We start from the raw sequence: 14,193 nt of genomic DNA, 5'->3' as shown, positions 1-14,193 counted from the left end.
TGCTGTGCAATCTCGAGCGCGTAGAGAGCATGGATTTTCTGATTGCGAGCGCATGCGCGCGTGGTTTTTATGCGCACGACTTTTGGCACTAATTTGACGCCATAGAATCGCTCTGTATGTAGATGCACTATGCAGTGTGGATACTCCGCGGAACAGCTCGTCTCTAACTGTTTAGTAACTTATTGGAAAGCCTGCTTTAGGCCAACTTCCACTGTTTCAATCGTACATTTGGATTCGTTCATCTTTCATAAGGGTCATAAAGGTAAGTTTGTTTTACATATTTCATAGCTAAAATGACAAAATCGCAAAGTTCAGACCACCTTGACCATGTTCAACCTTCACATATCCAGCATATAAGTAATATTGGAATCTAGATCGTAAGTGGTTCAACTTGCAGTCGAATTATGCTTTGCATAACTGCCATGCTAATATATTACACTTACGTCGTAACTGTAGGTTGGTTTCTTCAACCAGACTAGGATGTCTGACAGCGAATTTATCTGTAGATTATATGAATTCGCTATATAGGATTTAAGTTGGTGCAAACGATGCATACAAACAAAACGACAAGCTGAAGTGTTGCTTGGCAGCATGCAAAAATTGGACTAGAGAATTTTTTTTGAAATTACAGTGACATTAGTATTTTATAGTGCCGTTTTATTATAATGTACGTCATGTGACATTTTGTTCATTAATATATAAAATATTCACTCACAAAATAGTATTGCTACTTGGTGCATTTTCTTTAGTTAATCCATTATACCAGAATCACCTCAAGATGTGGGACAAAACAATAAAATTAAACACAATGCATGTACCAGCACAACAGTAAAATTATATTACATCAAAGATTTGTTTAATGGTCCCAAATATACTCAACAACTAAGTGTACACTCATGAAAAAAAGGAAAAGATATGACAAAATGATCACATCTAGAATTCCACTCAATCTTTAATCAAGGGATATTTCCAAAATCTGCAGTTTCAAAGGGCAAAAATGAAAGATAAAATAGGAGGGAACCTTTTCCGACTATTCCCCCTTTCGATGCTCTTAAAAACCTGATCTAAACTGACTGAAAACATCCTGAACATATGAAGGCAGGTCGTAAAAAAAAAAAAAAAAAAAGAAAAAAAAAAGAAAAGAGGAGGCTGCTGGCATTTTAGGGGAGAAACTTCTGCTGACCAATAAGAACGATGCTGCTGACCAATAAGAACGATGATGTGAACATCGAGAACAGCTTAGTACTTCGTTTAAAGCTGCAAAATCCTGGTCCAAAAAAAAAATAAAAAAATCTAAAAGAAAAAGAAATGAGAAGGAAAAGTATAGTCTGATCTGATGGGAGTGGTTACTGCCAGAGGGTGAGTGTTGGCTATGGATCTGCAGGCCTGGTTGAGCTGCTACATTGTTCATCCCTGAGAGGGGGGTAGAAAGCAGGGTCCGAACCCCAAAGCTCTCGCGGCCATCAGATTTGCGTCCGGGTTCCTCCCCCCAAATTTGTTACTTCGTAGTCTCTTGTTTCGTCCAAGAACAGTACAATCCCTCTTTCTCCCCAATTTCTTCTCAGATTGGCACTTGAACGAGAGAACCGAGCATGAAAACTAGGTGAGGGGGTCTATGTTATTTTTAGACCTCATAACCCCCCCAAAAAATGATGTAGTCTTTTATAATCTGTTTAGTTAAATTTTCCTTTTTTATTTCTATGGAGTTGGAAGTGACAGTTTCCTGAACATCAGATTTCCAAGCCCAGGGATAGGCATGCAAGAGCCAGTCGTTCTTAGGAGCTCAGCTTAGATTTTTTGGAGAGTGGCGGACTCTCCGCTTTGTTCTCTGTGTCCTCATCCTCCTCCTCGTCGTCGTCAGGGTAATCCACCAGCCCCACGATTCCACTCTGAGGCAAACAACAAACAGTCCATGAACACACTTCATTGTAAGTAGGATGAAGGAAATAAGCTGTAAACAGGCTGCCTTAAAAGATTCGCTCAAGGTGATCTGAACTGAAAACATCCCCGCTTGTCTACTCAGCTGCAGTGGATAAACTTAAGAATACAACAGAAGAACAGAAGTGATACTTTATTAATCCTTGTGGGGAAATTCTCTTTCCACGTCACCCCATCTTGCTCTCCATGAAATACTGATATGTGCAGGTGAGAGAATTTCGGAGGGGGTCACAGCTCAGGGTCGGCTATCTCGCAACGCCCAGGGAGCTGGGTCTTGTGGGCCCACAGACATGTGACTCTTCTGCTGAGGGTGGGCTCAAACTGGTAACCTTCTCATCACAGGCAGAGGCTTAGCCCACTTAACCACACACACTAACGTTATTTTCACTAGGGCTGCACGATATCACAACGTAATATAATTGTGCCGCATGTGTAATAATCACCAGGGCTTTAGATGACAGGCGTAAATGTGAGTGGACGCTGGCTTTTCAGTGTTATATGGGCGTTTACTTGCACCCACACTTTGGTCAGCAGATTAGTAGTGTGACTAAAATATTAATGACAAGCCTATTGTGATGCCCAAAAGTTAGTAAATGTGAGACCATGCAGGCTACCTTACTGCAGACTCAAAGGGACATTTAAAATTCAGCGGGGATGAGTAAGCAGGGATGAGTATCACTATTTGCCCCCTTTAGCTCAAATAAGGAGGTGTCAAACCTTGGTGGTGATGGCTGCTGTCGGTGTCGGGCTTTTTGCTCCAGAGCCTGGTGAGCCGGGAGAGGCAGCGGAGCCCAGCGAGCCTGGCGACCCGGGAGATCCGGGAGACCCGGGGTGGTGGCTGGCGGAGGATGAACTGGTGAGGCTGGCCTTGGAGGCACTGGAGAAGGACAGCTTGAAGCTGGGGCTCTGACGTCCAGACAGGTTTGACTTGGCCAACACCTCCTTCTCTTCAGTGTCTTTTACTAGATCAGAAAAACAAACACATTGATTTACCCATGCATGGTCTCAACGAGCAAGCTGTCTGAAAACAGCGTTACCTATCGCAACTACTGCGGAGCATTTAAATAGATAGAAATCCACAAAATGAAATCATACGTTCAGGCATTCCAGTGACATTCCAGTCACACCTGCATGCATACTTTAAATAATACCAACTGATAACTGTCTATTAGCAAATTCTTGCTGTATTAGACTATTAAAATTACTTTAGTTATTAATACTGGTGCCTTTAAATCAAAATGCTTAATCCACAATAACTGCACATCTTTGTAACACATACATGCACACAGACAGGCATGTAATATTATAAACAGACAACCCTTGATGACAAAAAAATAATTTGTTGGACAAACATTTTCTCCTCTCCATGAACTTGCTGATTGGGTCCATGAGGTCGTCGTCACTCTTCATCTTGTCGGAAGGTGGCACAATGGCCTCTCCATCTTCCAAGTCATCTTCATCTGTATTAAACCACATCTCCTCTTCATCCTCAAGCGTGCGTGCATCCCGTCTGTATCGGTGGTTCCTCAGAATTGACCGCATACTTCGGAAATGCAAAGACGTGAAATGTAGCTACTCGTTTCAAGATTAAAACACATGCTTGCATTTTATTAGCTGGCAATAATTTTAAATCAATGCCTATTTTAAATGTGTAAGAAATTTGCTTCCTGAAAGTAAAACTCCTTTTCTTAAACAGCAAGCGTGTGGTGGATTTGTAATGACAGAACTTCAGCAGAAGATAATCTTTAGAAAGAAACTGAGAACTAGTTATGAAAACATTTATAAAGACTTAGTTATTGCAAGTAGTGGATATTGCAAACGTAATTAACTAAACAGTCAATGGAAAAGAAGAACCAACAGTAATTGGGGGGGGGGGGGGGGGGGGACACGACGATAACACAGCCGTGGGAAATGCACCACTTTGTTCAGTAAAACACCAACTTCCCACTTCTATGGGTAACATCTAGAAAACCAACGTGTGCTGACAGTGGTTCTCCATCCTGTTCCTGGTGCCCACCCTGCCAAAATGTGTTCATTCCAGCCCTACGGCACTAATCAGGCTTATATGGCCCTTACTAGGCTAATAATGAATGTGGCAGGTTGAAAGCAGTGTGGGCTGGAATGAAAACATACTGGTGGGGGGGGGGGACCAGGAACAGGACTGAGAACTACTGCTTTAGCCATTCCACCACAAAGGCATACTGATCCTTTTAATTACACAGCATAAAAAAGCCCCAAATCAACACACCTGTCCAGTTTTGGGTTGTCCTGCCTCTCTCTCTGTTGCTCATACCGCAGTTTCAGTCCTTTAAATGTCTGAACATAGTCTATGTCTTCAAGTGCTTTCCAGTAGTTCTCTATTACATGAGCAGTCAGAGACTTTACATCCTCCTGGAACAGAAAAATGCCGTAAGCGTACTGCTTAAAATAGACAGCAATTACTAGACATTAGGCCAATGATGTTAACTTCACATTGTTTAATGACTGAAATGCATTTTTCCTGCCCCTGTGATGTTTTACAAACTCGGTTTATTGTACTCTAAGAATATAGCACTGATTTGGGATGGGAGATTCCTGTGGCTGAGGGTGAAATGAAGGGACTGGAGAAACAGGGCTAGGAAAACAACATAGTGATTTAAGACTTGCATTATTTCACATTCGACCAAACTACTTCATTTTCTTTAACATGTAACATATGGTTTATAAATCAGAAACTAACTTTTTCTATGGAAGTATTATTGTAAGCAGCTCATGGATGTGCTGCATTTTTCTACATTTCTAATGATGCTGCAGAAATATGTGCAGCCTCTTCTGCTAGGTTAGTCCCTTCCTGACAGTCCCTCCCTTCCTAGTCACTCTCAGCAGCCGCAGCCACATAGAGGCAGGAAAGAGGCCCGTCTCAACAGTGACACACCGCAAACGTCGACATATCAACCCTGGAAGGATTCTGTCACTTCAGCACCGATACAATGTCTGTAAAGTACCCTATTTAATCCACCGTTATGTCGACGGGGCACTTACCACTCTGAGATACTCAAACATTTCAATTATGGCAGAGTTCATAAGGTTGTAACGAGATCCATTGTTGAGAAAGGCTTTTACCACTGGTTCAAACAAAAAATTCCTCATGATGTAGCGATTGTAAAATTCATCCTTTAATCCAATTATTTTCCGCATGAAACGAAGTGCACCTACAGATAAATATATATACATAAAACATATAAACATAAATACATACATAAAAACAAACACTAGTATTCAAATTGTTTGGAAACTTGATCAGACAAGAAAACCCAGTTAAATTTCTAAATATTTAAAGCAATCCCCCCCCGCTTTGCTTAAACAAAAGAAAAAGATGGACCAAACAACAGAAAATCCTTAGTATTACACCCTGCCACTGTCTTCTATCTATGCAGATCCACCAGCAATACTTTTTGGTTCTATTTTAGGTTATTCTCCAACTTACAGAGTGCAAGAAAGGCATGCTGTGAAGACATGAGCACCAGCACCCTACGTAGGATGTCCTTGTTGATGATATAGTTCTTGATGTGATAGGTGTGGTGCTCCACGCAGAACGTCAGCAGCTCCAAGATCAGCGCCAACAGCTGGGACGTCTGGAAGTCATCTGGACGCGGCGTGGACAAGACATACCATATTCTTAGCACTGAAGGTATTGTTCACAGCAGCGGGGAATCTCCAGCAAGCTCAATTAAAATGCATAGTGGCTTACAATGGAAAGCCGCAATCCTTGCTAGCAAGAGCTCTTGCTGGCTCTGCAGGTTGTAATCATGAAGAACAGCACAGTAAAAACCATTTCAGCATGTTTCACGATAAGTTAATTGTATGTCTCTCCAGTTATTTATCATGATTAATGTTAATTTCTATTACAGGGCATAAGGTGACTCAGGAGTTAATGCATTAATTGCTACATTCACCATTCCATTCTAAGGAGATGCTTATACTTTTCAAAATATATATACAGCTCTGTAAAAAATTAAGGAACCACAGTAAAATCTAGGTTTCACTCATTTCTAAATTTATGGGTGTGCTTTTATACGAAATATACAGTTTTTTGTAAACTGCAGCCTGGTTCTTCTTTGTTTCTCATTAATGAAGGGCTTCTTTCTTGCTTCTTTTCCTGCTTCTAGGAGCCTGATATGAACTGTCCTAGAAGTGATGACTTGTGTCATCTCACACCTGTGTTTCCCATTCTTTCTGAAGGTCACTTGAGGTCATCCTCTGATTTACGAGGCACTGCCAAATAAGTGAACAGTCATCTCTGGAATTATAAAGTTGCTTCTGCCCTTTACCTGGCTGTTTTTTTGTCACTGCCAGTGTCTCATGCTTCACCTTGTTCTTGTGGACTGTCGTCTTAGAAATTTCATTTATTTATTGTGCCTCACCTTTGCTGGGCTTCTCGTCTGTGGTGTTAGCCAGTAGCGGCGCTGAGAGAACGTGCATGCAGTGTTTGTAGAAGAAGCTCAGAAACTCTGTTTTCTCAGTTTTCTACAGGAAGTATAAAACACAAGTCATCACCTTAGAAACAATCATTGTTAGAAAGTTTCCCACGTCAACTCACAGCTTATTTACAAGGACATATCACTCACATTGGCGGTAGCGAGCATGTTCTCTGGGTCCACCAGCGTGCGCAACAACCCCATCAGCTGCACAGCACCACCCAGCTCCGGATCCGTATCACAGATCATGTGTTCGATAATGAGGTTGATCAGAAGGATGTCCTAAGATGGATATTGCAACATTAACATAAGGGCTAGCAACACAACGTTAATGCTATCATCAGTTAATGTGCATGCATAAGCGTTGACAGCACTGAATTTTTTTATGCGAGTAGGGCTGCACGATACCATACCACGAAATAATGGCACAAGCGCAATAATCACCAGGGCTTCAGATGATGGGCATAAACATTTGTCTGGGCTTTTCTGTACTATACAGACGTTTACTTTGCCCACGATTTCCTACTCAGATTACCAAGTACTAAGCATCACAATACACCTCATGATAAAAATCAGCACGGTGCCAAAAAGCCAGCGTCCAGAGAAATGTCTGTACCCCTCATCTGACGTCTTGGAGTTTCCTGTACATGCGGCATATGATTGCGATATGTTACTGTGAAACCCTAATTGTCAACTAGTTTATATGAAGGTGACCAGCACATGTTTTTGTCATGAGAGCAGAGACACTAAGCAGCATCTTAGCTCTTACTGATTCTTCTTACTGAGAATTAACAGGGAAAACATCCTAGATTAGCCTAACCACCGTCTTTAATTTGCCCGGAGTGTTCAAATGTGTGCGTGCGTAAGTGTGCCTAGTGATGGACTGGCATTCCATCAAGGGCGCTCCCTTGCCTTGTGCCCTATGCTATCTGGGACAGGCTCCAGGTTCCTTGCATCTATTTACTGGGTAATTGGGAGACAGATGGTTACTAGAATTCAAATGTTTCAAATGTGCGCATCCTAAATCCTTTTATTTATAATGAAAAATAAAAATTTATAAACCCATATGCAGGATTTAGTTTGGGTATCCTTTTCAAGAAAACATTATTGGTATCAGAAGTGATAAAGAGCAAAGACCAAACCACCGTGTTCAGTGTGGTTTTACAGCCATGCAGGTTGTGACCATAATCATTACCTACAAAAATCAAGAAGCCAGCAATAAATCTTTGAGCATTAAGGGTTACCTTCCATATGTTCATGTTTGTCTTTTAACATTGGACATACAGTAAAACCAAACACCGTTTCAAACGAAATATACATAAAATAAAACTGGTAGGGATGCTGGGTTACTCACATCATCATTCTGTTGAGATTCCTGCATCACAAACTCTCGTACCATGGAAGGGTTGTACTCGACCAGATAGGAGAAGATGTCAGTTGCTGCACTGCGCACCTGAGGATCATCCATTCCCTGCCAGTTGCCAACAAATTCACATCATTCCCATAATGAATTTCAGAGCCAGAACAGCAAACAGAACACTTGCCACAACTACACAATGTGGTATTTTATTCACTGAGAGCTTCATCCTGAACACTGAGCAAATAATACATTGCCAGGAATGCCAGGGCATCTGGACTGTAACTAAGGTGGGCATCATTCCGGCTTACCAATATAACTTCTAGTGCTGGTAGGATGCCCATATTTGACAAGGTTTTGAAGAAGGCATCTCTGTTTTGAGGTTGCAGTGTTTGTGAAAATGCACAAAATTCCTTCAGGAAATTTACCTGCAAAGCAAAAGAATATCAATATATCTAACATATTTCCTCCGCCCCACAGGGAATACAGCAAAATGAATGGTACTGCTATATAGAACTGTAATCAAACTGCAGCATTCTGGAGATCTGGGCATTTCAGATGCAGCTGCTTTACCAGCTCGTGTCTTTTGTCGTCATCTGTCGCTTCATCAGTTAGTTGTGCAAATAGGTCTGTTAAGAACTTTTCATCGTCCTGACGGGACAAGGAGGCAATAGTCATTTGACACATACAATAATAAATCTACATACTAGCACTTAGTTTAGTTTAAATCAATCAATCCCATATATCAATATTGTCAAATACTTTTCTTAGTATTCAAGTATACAAGAACATTTGAAACAAGTTTCAGGACAGCAAACTGAGATACAGTCTTAAGCACACACTACAGTGTGATTTCTACAAACGATCAGCAGTCACCAAATGGTTGGTTGGTTGTGCATGAAGAGCATACTGTGATCAGGAAAAAAAATGTAGCGCATAAGTTACCTCAGAGGTCTTAAAAGTATCAAATACAGAAATAGAGCCAATTTAAAGTAATACTGGAATAAATACACATTAACCCATCAGCTGAATATCTACTGATCACACACGAGACTCATGCCATACTGACAATATGCAAGGTAACAAAAAAATTTGTGAGTTTCTGGTGCAAGAACTTTACATTCACTAACTACACAAGTACCTCAAACACAATGGTCTAGGAAACGAGAGAGAGATGACAACAGGAATAAAAATAAGAAAATAAGCTGAATGACAAGAATAACATCAGTTATGAATGAACGAATCACAGGATTCTCACTATAAAAGCTCATTCAGATTACGATTTTAAAGGGTATTGTGTTTTTGTCAAGGTCTTCAAGTGCAACATCTCAACAGACAGCTCATCTTTAGAACAGTACTACTGATTTACAAAACACAAAAAACAAGGAATAAAATTTCAAAACAGAATTTAAAGAGCCATGCATAAATCTTCAATTGGAAGCTCAACTGAACCCAGATTGCTTATTTAGAACCACCCGGAACTGAACGTGGAACACCCCAAAAGGCTCCACTCAGGTCATGTATATAGCAACACTATTAATAATCTATGAGAAGATAATAAATATGAATTCGAAATTTATGACTTAAAATTAAGTAGCCTTTCCATGCACTTTGAGAGCATGTAACACATCCTTTGTTCTGGTGGAGAATCGTATTTGCATTTCTAGCATTCTGTAATATTAAGTGCAAGACCAATATGCCCTTTATGTGAACCCTGTTCTCCCTAGTCAGATTTGCATAACAATCTATCATTACTTCTTATGGTGCACAAAAATGACAGGTACTGACTAGCCAGGATTTAGAAATTTGGAAAATACTTCCTTTATGATGCAATCTTTGTAATCTAATTGCACAGCAATGTTTACAACTGGTATTTCACCACATAAACAACAGAACAGATACCACATTTCCAGTGTACTACTACTTAGCTATAAAACATCTTTAATTTCACAAGAACAGAAAAACAGTACTACAGTAATACACAGTACCACAGTAGCACTTAAACACTTCATACTTGATGTGCACAATAAGTGAGGCGCACTTACCTGTAACATTCCCACAATTTCCACTTTATTAAAAAAGATAAAAGAGTGGAGAGTGGACAGCATGTTTTCCTCAAAGACAGATGGGGTGGGCAGGACCATGTCCTGAATGTACTGTACTCGGTATGTCTGGTGAATTTTCTGTTTAAGTTCAGGGTCTGAAATTGGGATGACCTCCTTGAACTTGGCAGTCTTAGTCAGGAACTCCCTGTGTCTTCTAGGCTGGGGCAGAGAGGGGTCAAACTCCAGGCACCCAATCACGTCCATAATACATTCCTCTGAGAACATTACTTCAAAAAGAGCTGTTCTGTTTAACAGAAAGATTCCCTTTATGATTTCATAGAGGTGGTGCAGCCCCTCATGGTTCTCCAGGTCCTCGCAGACATGGAAGAGCTCCAGGAGCTTCTTGATGTAGCCCTCATTCTCCACGGCCAGGGCCAACTTCTCGCGGCGCAGAGGTGAAGGCAGTGAGGACGCCACAAGCTCTGCCACCTCCTCCAGCCGGTTCAGTTCACAAGGTGGCAGCTCAAGGCCTGGTGATGACATGTCCTCAAAACGCTCCTCCTCGGACTCATCCACAAGGTCCTGGGTGATGTCCACTGATGGATCTTTCCCTTGGACCTGTAGCATAAATGTAAAAACTACTTGATTAATTATATCGTCCCTAATTCCGAATTCAAGTTCACGGACATGTGCAAATAGCGTATTTTGTGCTAAATGCAGCATATACATTGTAAATTTCAAAGTTATACATTAATGATTTGCTGCAAGGTAAATAATGTGTAGAAATTCAAAGACAATACCTTTAAGGGCAAATTAACAGCTGGAAACTCTAAACTACACACATAGTACAAGAGAAGGGGAAAAAAGACAATTAAAAGGTGACTCGTACCTGGCATATTTTCTCCCAAATTTCATCACACCCTGCCTTCTCTTGAAAGCTAAGAGCCAAGTCGTAGTTCTCCGCCTCAGACCATACTATTAATGTGTCCTAAGGGAATCCAAAATGCGTAAGTCAGAAAAGACAATTATGTATGCTATCAGGATGTTAAACTCCGGGCACTGGAATAGTAACTGGAGAATTAATAATTTTGAATATAGGTATGAAATTAATGCGCAAAATATTTCAATTACCATTTAAACCACAGACGCCTGTAATTTAACATAAAATATCATTTATAAAAAGGAAGTCTCTACAGATAAAACCTTATTCTCAAGTATGATAATCAATCAGTGATAGCGATGTTCTGCTGAGGCACTGCAATACTAACCTGCTGTTTCTGGTATGCAGTGTTAGGATTTATTTTTGACTCCAGAAGAAGAGAGCCTGCAAAATATATATATATATACACACACACACACACACATCACAAAATGAAACTGGTACTGTTGTGCAAAATATGCAATGACCTTAAAATGTTTTAAAGAACGAAACTAATAATAAATAATGAACTATACCCATACTTAATTAAAAACTACCAATACTGCTTGCTTTTTCTTATGCAAACAAATACAAAAAAAACTCACAGGAATGCAAGTGTACTGACAGTCTAAAGTGGAGGTAAATGAGGGAGACAGCAGAACAAAATAACAAAAACAATATACTATTACTGTTTTACAAATATACAATCAGCACACGAGACACCTCACTTTATTGTAAAACCACACAGTCACTACAACAAAAACATATTCACAAGTCAAAACAACCTATATTCCAATTGTCTCCATTGTTCCAGGCCTAGAACATCAACATCAGCACCAAGACCACACCAATTTACACATATTAACTTATTAGTACAGTTCTACTTAAATAAAAGTATTTCAACAGGAGTCAACCTGTTCAATTACAGAACGTTAATCGGTAACTTAATACTTTGTTTCATGTATTTAATTTCTAGATTGCTTGTTAAAGTATAAAATAATGGACGGCTATTATCCTGCGAAACTCAATGTCCAGCATCTATAAATAAATCATTCATGCAGATACACCTGGTATAGACGATGGGTTTCATTGGAAAAGTCCGAGGTCCCTCCCAATAAACATTTAATCAGTATTTACTGAAGAGAATCCAGTGCTGCTTACCTAACAAAACACACACATACACACACTTCTCATTATCTTAAGCTTATAATAAAAATAAACCTAATTACCAGGAGCGGTTAAAAAGGTCAACTGTCCACCAATTTTACTGTCAGCGGGTTGTAACTTTTACTCATTAAGTAACAAATCGAACGAGGCAACAGCCAATATCAATCCATTCAACAAAATGAAAACAAACGGTCATCTATGAGTTTGAAACTAGTGTAGAAGCAGCCTAACTGCTTGTTAACTATCAGAGCGAGTCGTGTCGTCTTTTCTCTCTTGGGCAAAGAGAGTCAGAAGCAGACTTACCATCGCTTTCGGCGCGCACCAGCAGGGACGTGCCTTTCAGCCTGTCGACGTAGCCGGACGACACATGGCCGGTGCCCCGGTCGTCCCATTGCCGTTCCTCATTCAGGGTGTAAACCTTCACTCGTCGCCGAGTGTCCGTCATGCTGCAAGCCCTCCCGCCTGTTTACACCCGAAAACCTGAACTCGACACCTCCCACCTTGCTCCCTCAAAATCCCGTCTTTCCGAGAATGGCTAGTGAAGTACTGTAGGGAAATAGCAGCCCTCACTTCAGTGCCCAACACATCACAAGAAGTTTGCAGGGATAGTGGTTCCGTACGGGAGGAGCAGCTAACTAGGCCTCCTTATTTGCGGCGCTCTCGCCATTATTACATTCAGGCGCTGTTGTAAAGTGAATATGACCCTTTCGTTTTACAACGGCAAAGAAATAAACCTCGCAAATAAAGCGAGACTACTTGTAGTCGGGCTACTACTGAACACTTGGCGTACAGTACCTAATCTTAGTTCACAGAAAAACTTAAAAAAGGGAGAAGAGTCATCAGAGCACCACAAGATAAATGGTGTTTTCGGCTACCCGCAAGTGCCTGTTTCTCATTGTCCTGTAAACGTCAGAACAAACCTATAAGAAACTAACTGCAATTTTCTTAAGTTAATAGATGCATTCAAAATTTCCGCCTGGTACTTAACCAAATGCCTGTGCGTAACTTGCTAGCAATATATATATATATTCTTTATTATTTATATCTTGCCCGTATGTTCCGCCATGTTGTTCTGTCCTGGGCTCGAGCCGCGGACGGACGAGCCTCTTCTTGCTATTATACTACCATCTCAACATTTAGATGTCAAAGCAGCGCAATAATTCCGTAGTTTTTTACGAAACGTTTTACATATGCCCGTCGTTGCTATTTCGTCCAGAACGGTTTATTTTGATAATTTCAATTCCGTCAGTCAGTATTCCGCCATCTTGGGTCCCCTCAGAGTGTTAGCACGGGGTCTACGAACCATTGATGGCAGGGGCTGTCCGCCACAATTTAAAGGAGCAGCATTTCTCTGCTCAGACGGGAGTTAGCGGTTAAAAAAACAAACCTTTTTAACGATGGATAACATCTTGCAACAACATACGTTAGTGTGGACAATCGAATCTGTATTTATAAATAGTTTCCAGGCTTCTAATCTAAACCCGTTTTAATGCTCGTCATGCAACATTCTGACATATTAACAAGCCAATTTTAAGAGGGTAATTTCGCATGACCGCAGACGCAGTATTTTTGGACATTGGAAATTCAGAAATAGGTTTTACTTCCAGAGCTGTCAAATTTCCATCCATCCATCTTCATAACCCTTATCCTAGTGGCGCCCGGGGTGGCTCCTATAGATCCGAGGCACCACAGGGTACCAGCCATGTACGTTTTGATACGTTCCTAAATATTAAGAATACAAATAATTCTGCCTCCTTGAATTGTTAGAACAGCAAACGTACCGCATCTCTTACCTGGAAGAAGTGCTTTTTTAATTTGACACCCCATGGTGTCCGTCTTACACGGACACTTTATTTTCGGTTTATTCAAATGCCCTTTATTTAACTGTCACCAAAAACGTCGAACGTATTCTCTTTAGTGTTTTCTGGTCTTGCAGCAGCCCAGTATAGTTACAGACCACTCAATTATAATATCTGTAATTCTGAATAGCGCTTAATAAAGAGTAGGAACCCTGCTGATAAAGTCGCAAAAATACTTAATCTTGGTCACCGGAAAACAATTGGCGCGAACAACACAATAAATATGTAATGTGTAGCCATTACATGTACGCATCAATCATATTATAAAAACCGATTTTTATTGTGATTTCTAAAAGATATGAATTTATTAGCTTTAACACAATGTATTGTTATAGTGAATTTGTGACTTGAAAAATCGGTCTCATTGAACAAACTATTATTAGTTATTATAATCTACTATAGAATTCTTTGAAAGTAGCTCATTTCTGTAACTATTTACCTACTCAAAAAC

At 40.4% G+C, this 14,193-nt stretch overlaps 1 protein-coding gene across 1 annotated transcript; it reads right to left on the bottom strand.

The window, feature by feature from the left end:
• Nucleotides 1-640: 640 nt before the first annotated feature.
• Nucleotides 641-13,187, bottom strand: smek1 (SMEK homolog 1, suppressor of mek1 (Dictyostelium)). The gene is made up of 15 exons (XM_048974315.1): nt 12,187-13,187; nt 11,066-11,121; nt 10,687-10,785; nt 9,798-10,415; nt 8,326-8,403; nt 8,064-8,180; nt 7,750-7,866; nt 6,546-6,677; nt 6,342-6,444; nt 5,405-5,563; nt 4,960-5,129; nt 4,187-4,329; nt 3,291-3,481; nt 2,656-2,900; nt 641-1,889 (listed from the first exon to the last, which is right to left on the bottom strand). Exons 1-15 carry the CDS (start codon nt 12,326-12,328, stop codon nt 1,776-1,778), a joined length of 2,484 nt encoding a protein of 827 aa, XP_048830272.1. The 5' UTR covers nt 12,329-13,187; the 3' UTR covers nt 641-1,775.
• Nucleotides 13,188-14,193: the final 1,006 nt, after the last annotated feature.

This window comes from Brienomyrus brachyistius, chromosome 14 (genome assembly GCF_023856365.1).
Source record: "Brienomyrus brachyistius isolate T26 chromosome 14, BBRACH_0.4, whole genome shotgun sequence".
Lineage (NCBI taxonomy): Eukaryota > Metazoa > Chordata > Actinopteri > Osteoglossiformes > Mormyridae > Brienomyrus > Brienomyrus brachyistius.
The sequence above is the reverse complement of the archived record's forward strand: the minus strand, read 5'-3'. Positions and strand labels throughout refer to the sequence as shown.

Excerpts from the sequence above, each read along its gene's own strand:
- smek1 (XM_048974315.1), bottom strand. The coding sequence starts at position 12,328 with ATGACGGACACTCGGCGACGAGTGAAGGTTTACACCCTGAATGAGGAA. Across the intron at positions 11,122-12,186 it reads GGTGCGCGCCGAAAGCGATG|GCTCTCTTCTTCTGGAGTCA; the intron begins GTAAGTCTGCTT and ends TATATTTTGCAG. Across the intron at positions 7,867-8,063 it reads CAGCACTAGAAGTTATATTG|GGAATGGATGATCCTCAGGT; the intron begins GTAAGCCGGAAT and ends GGCAACTGGCAG.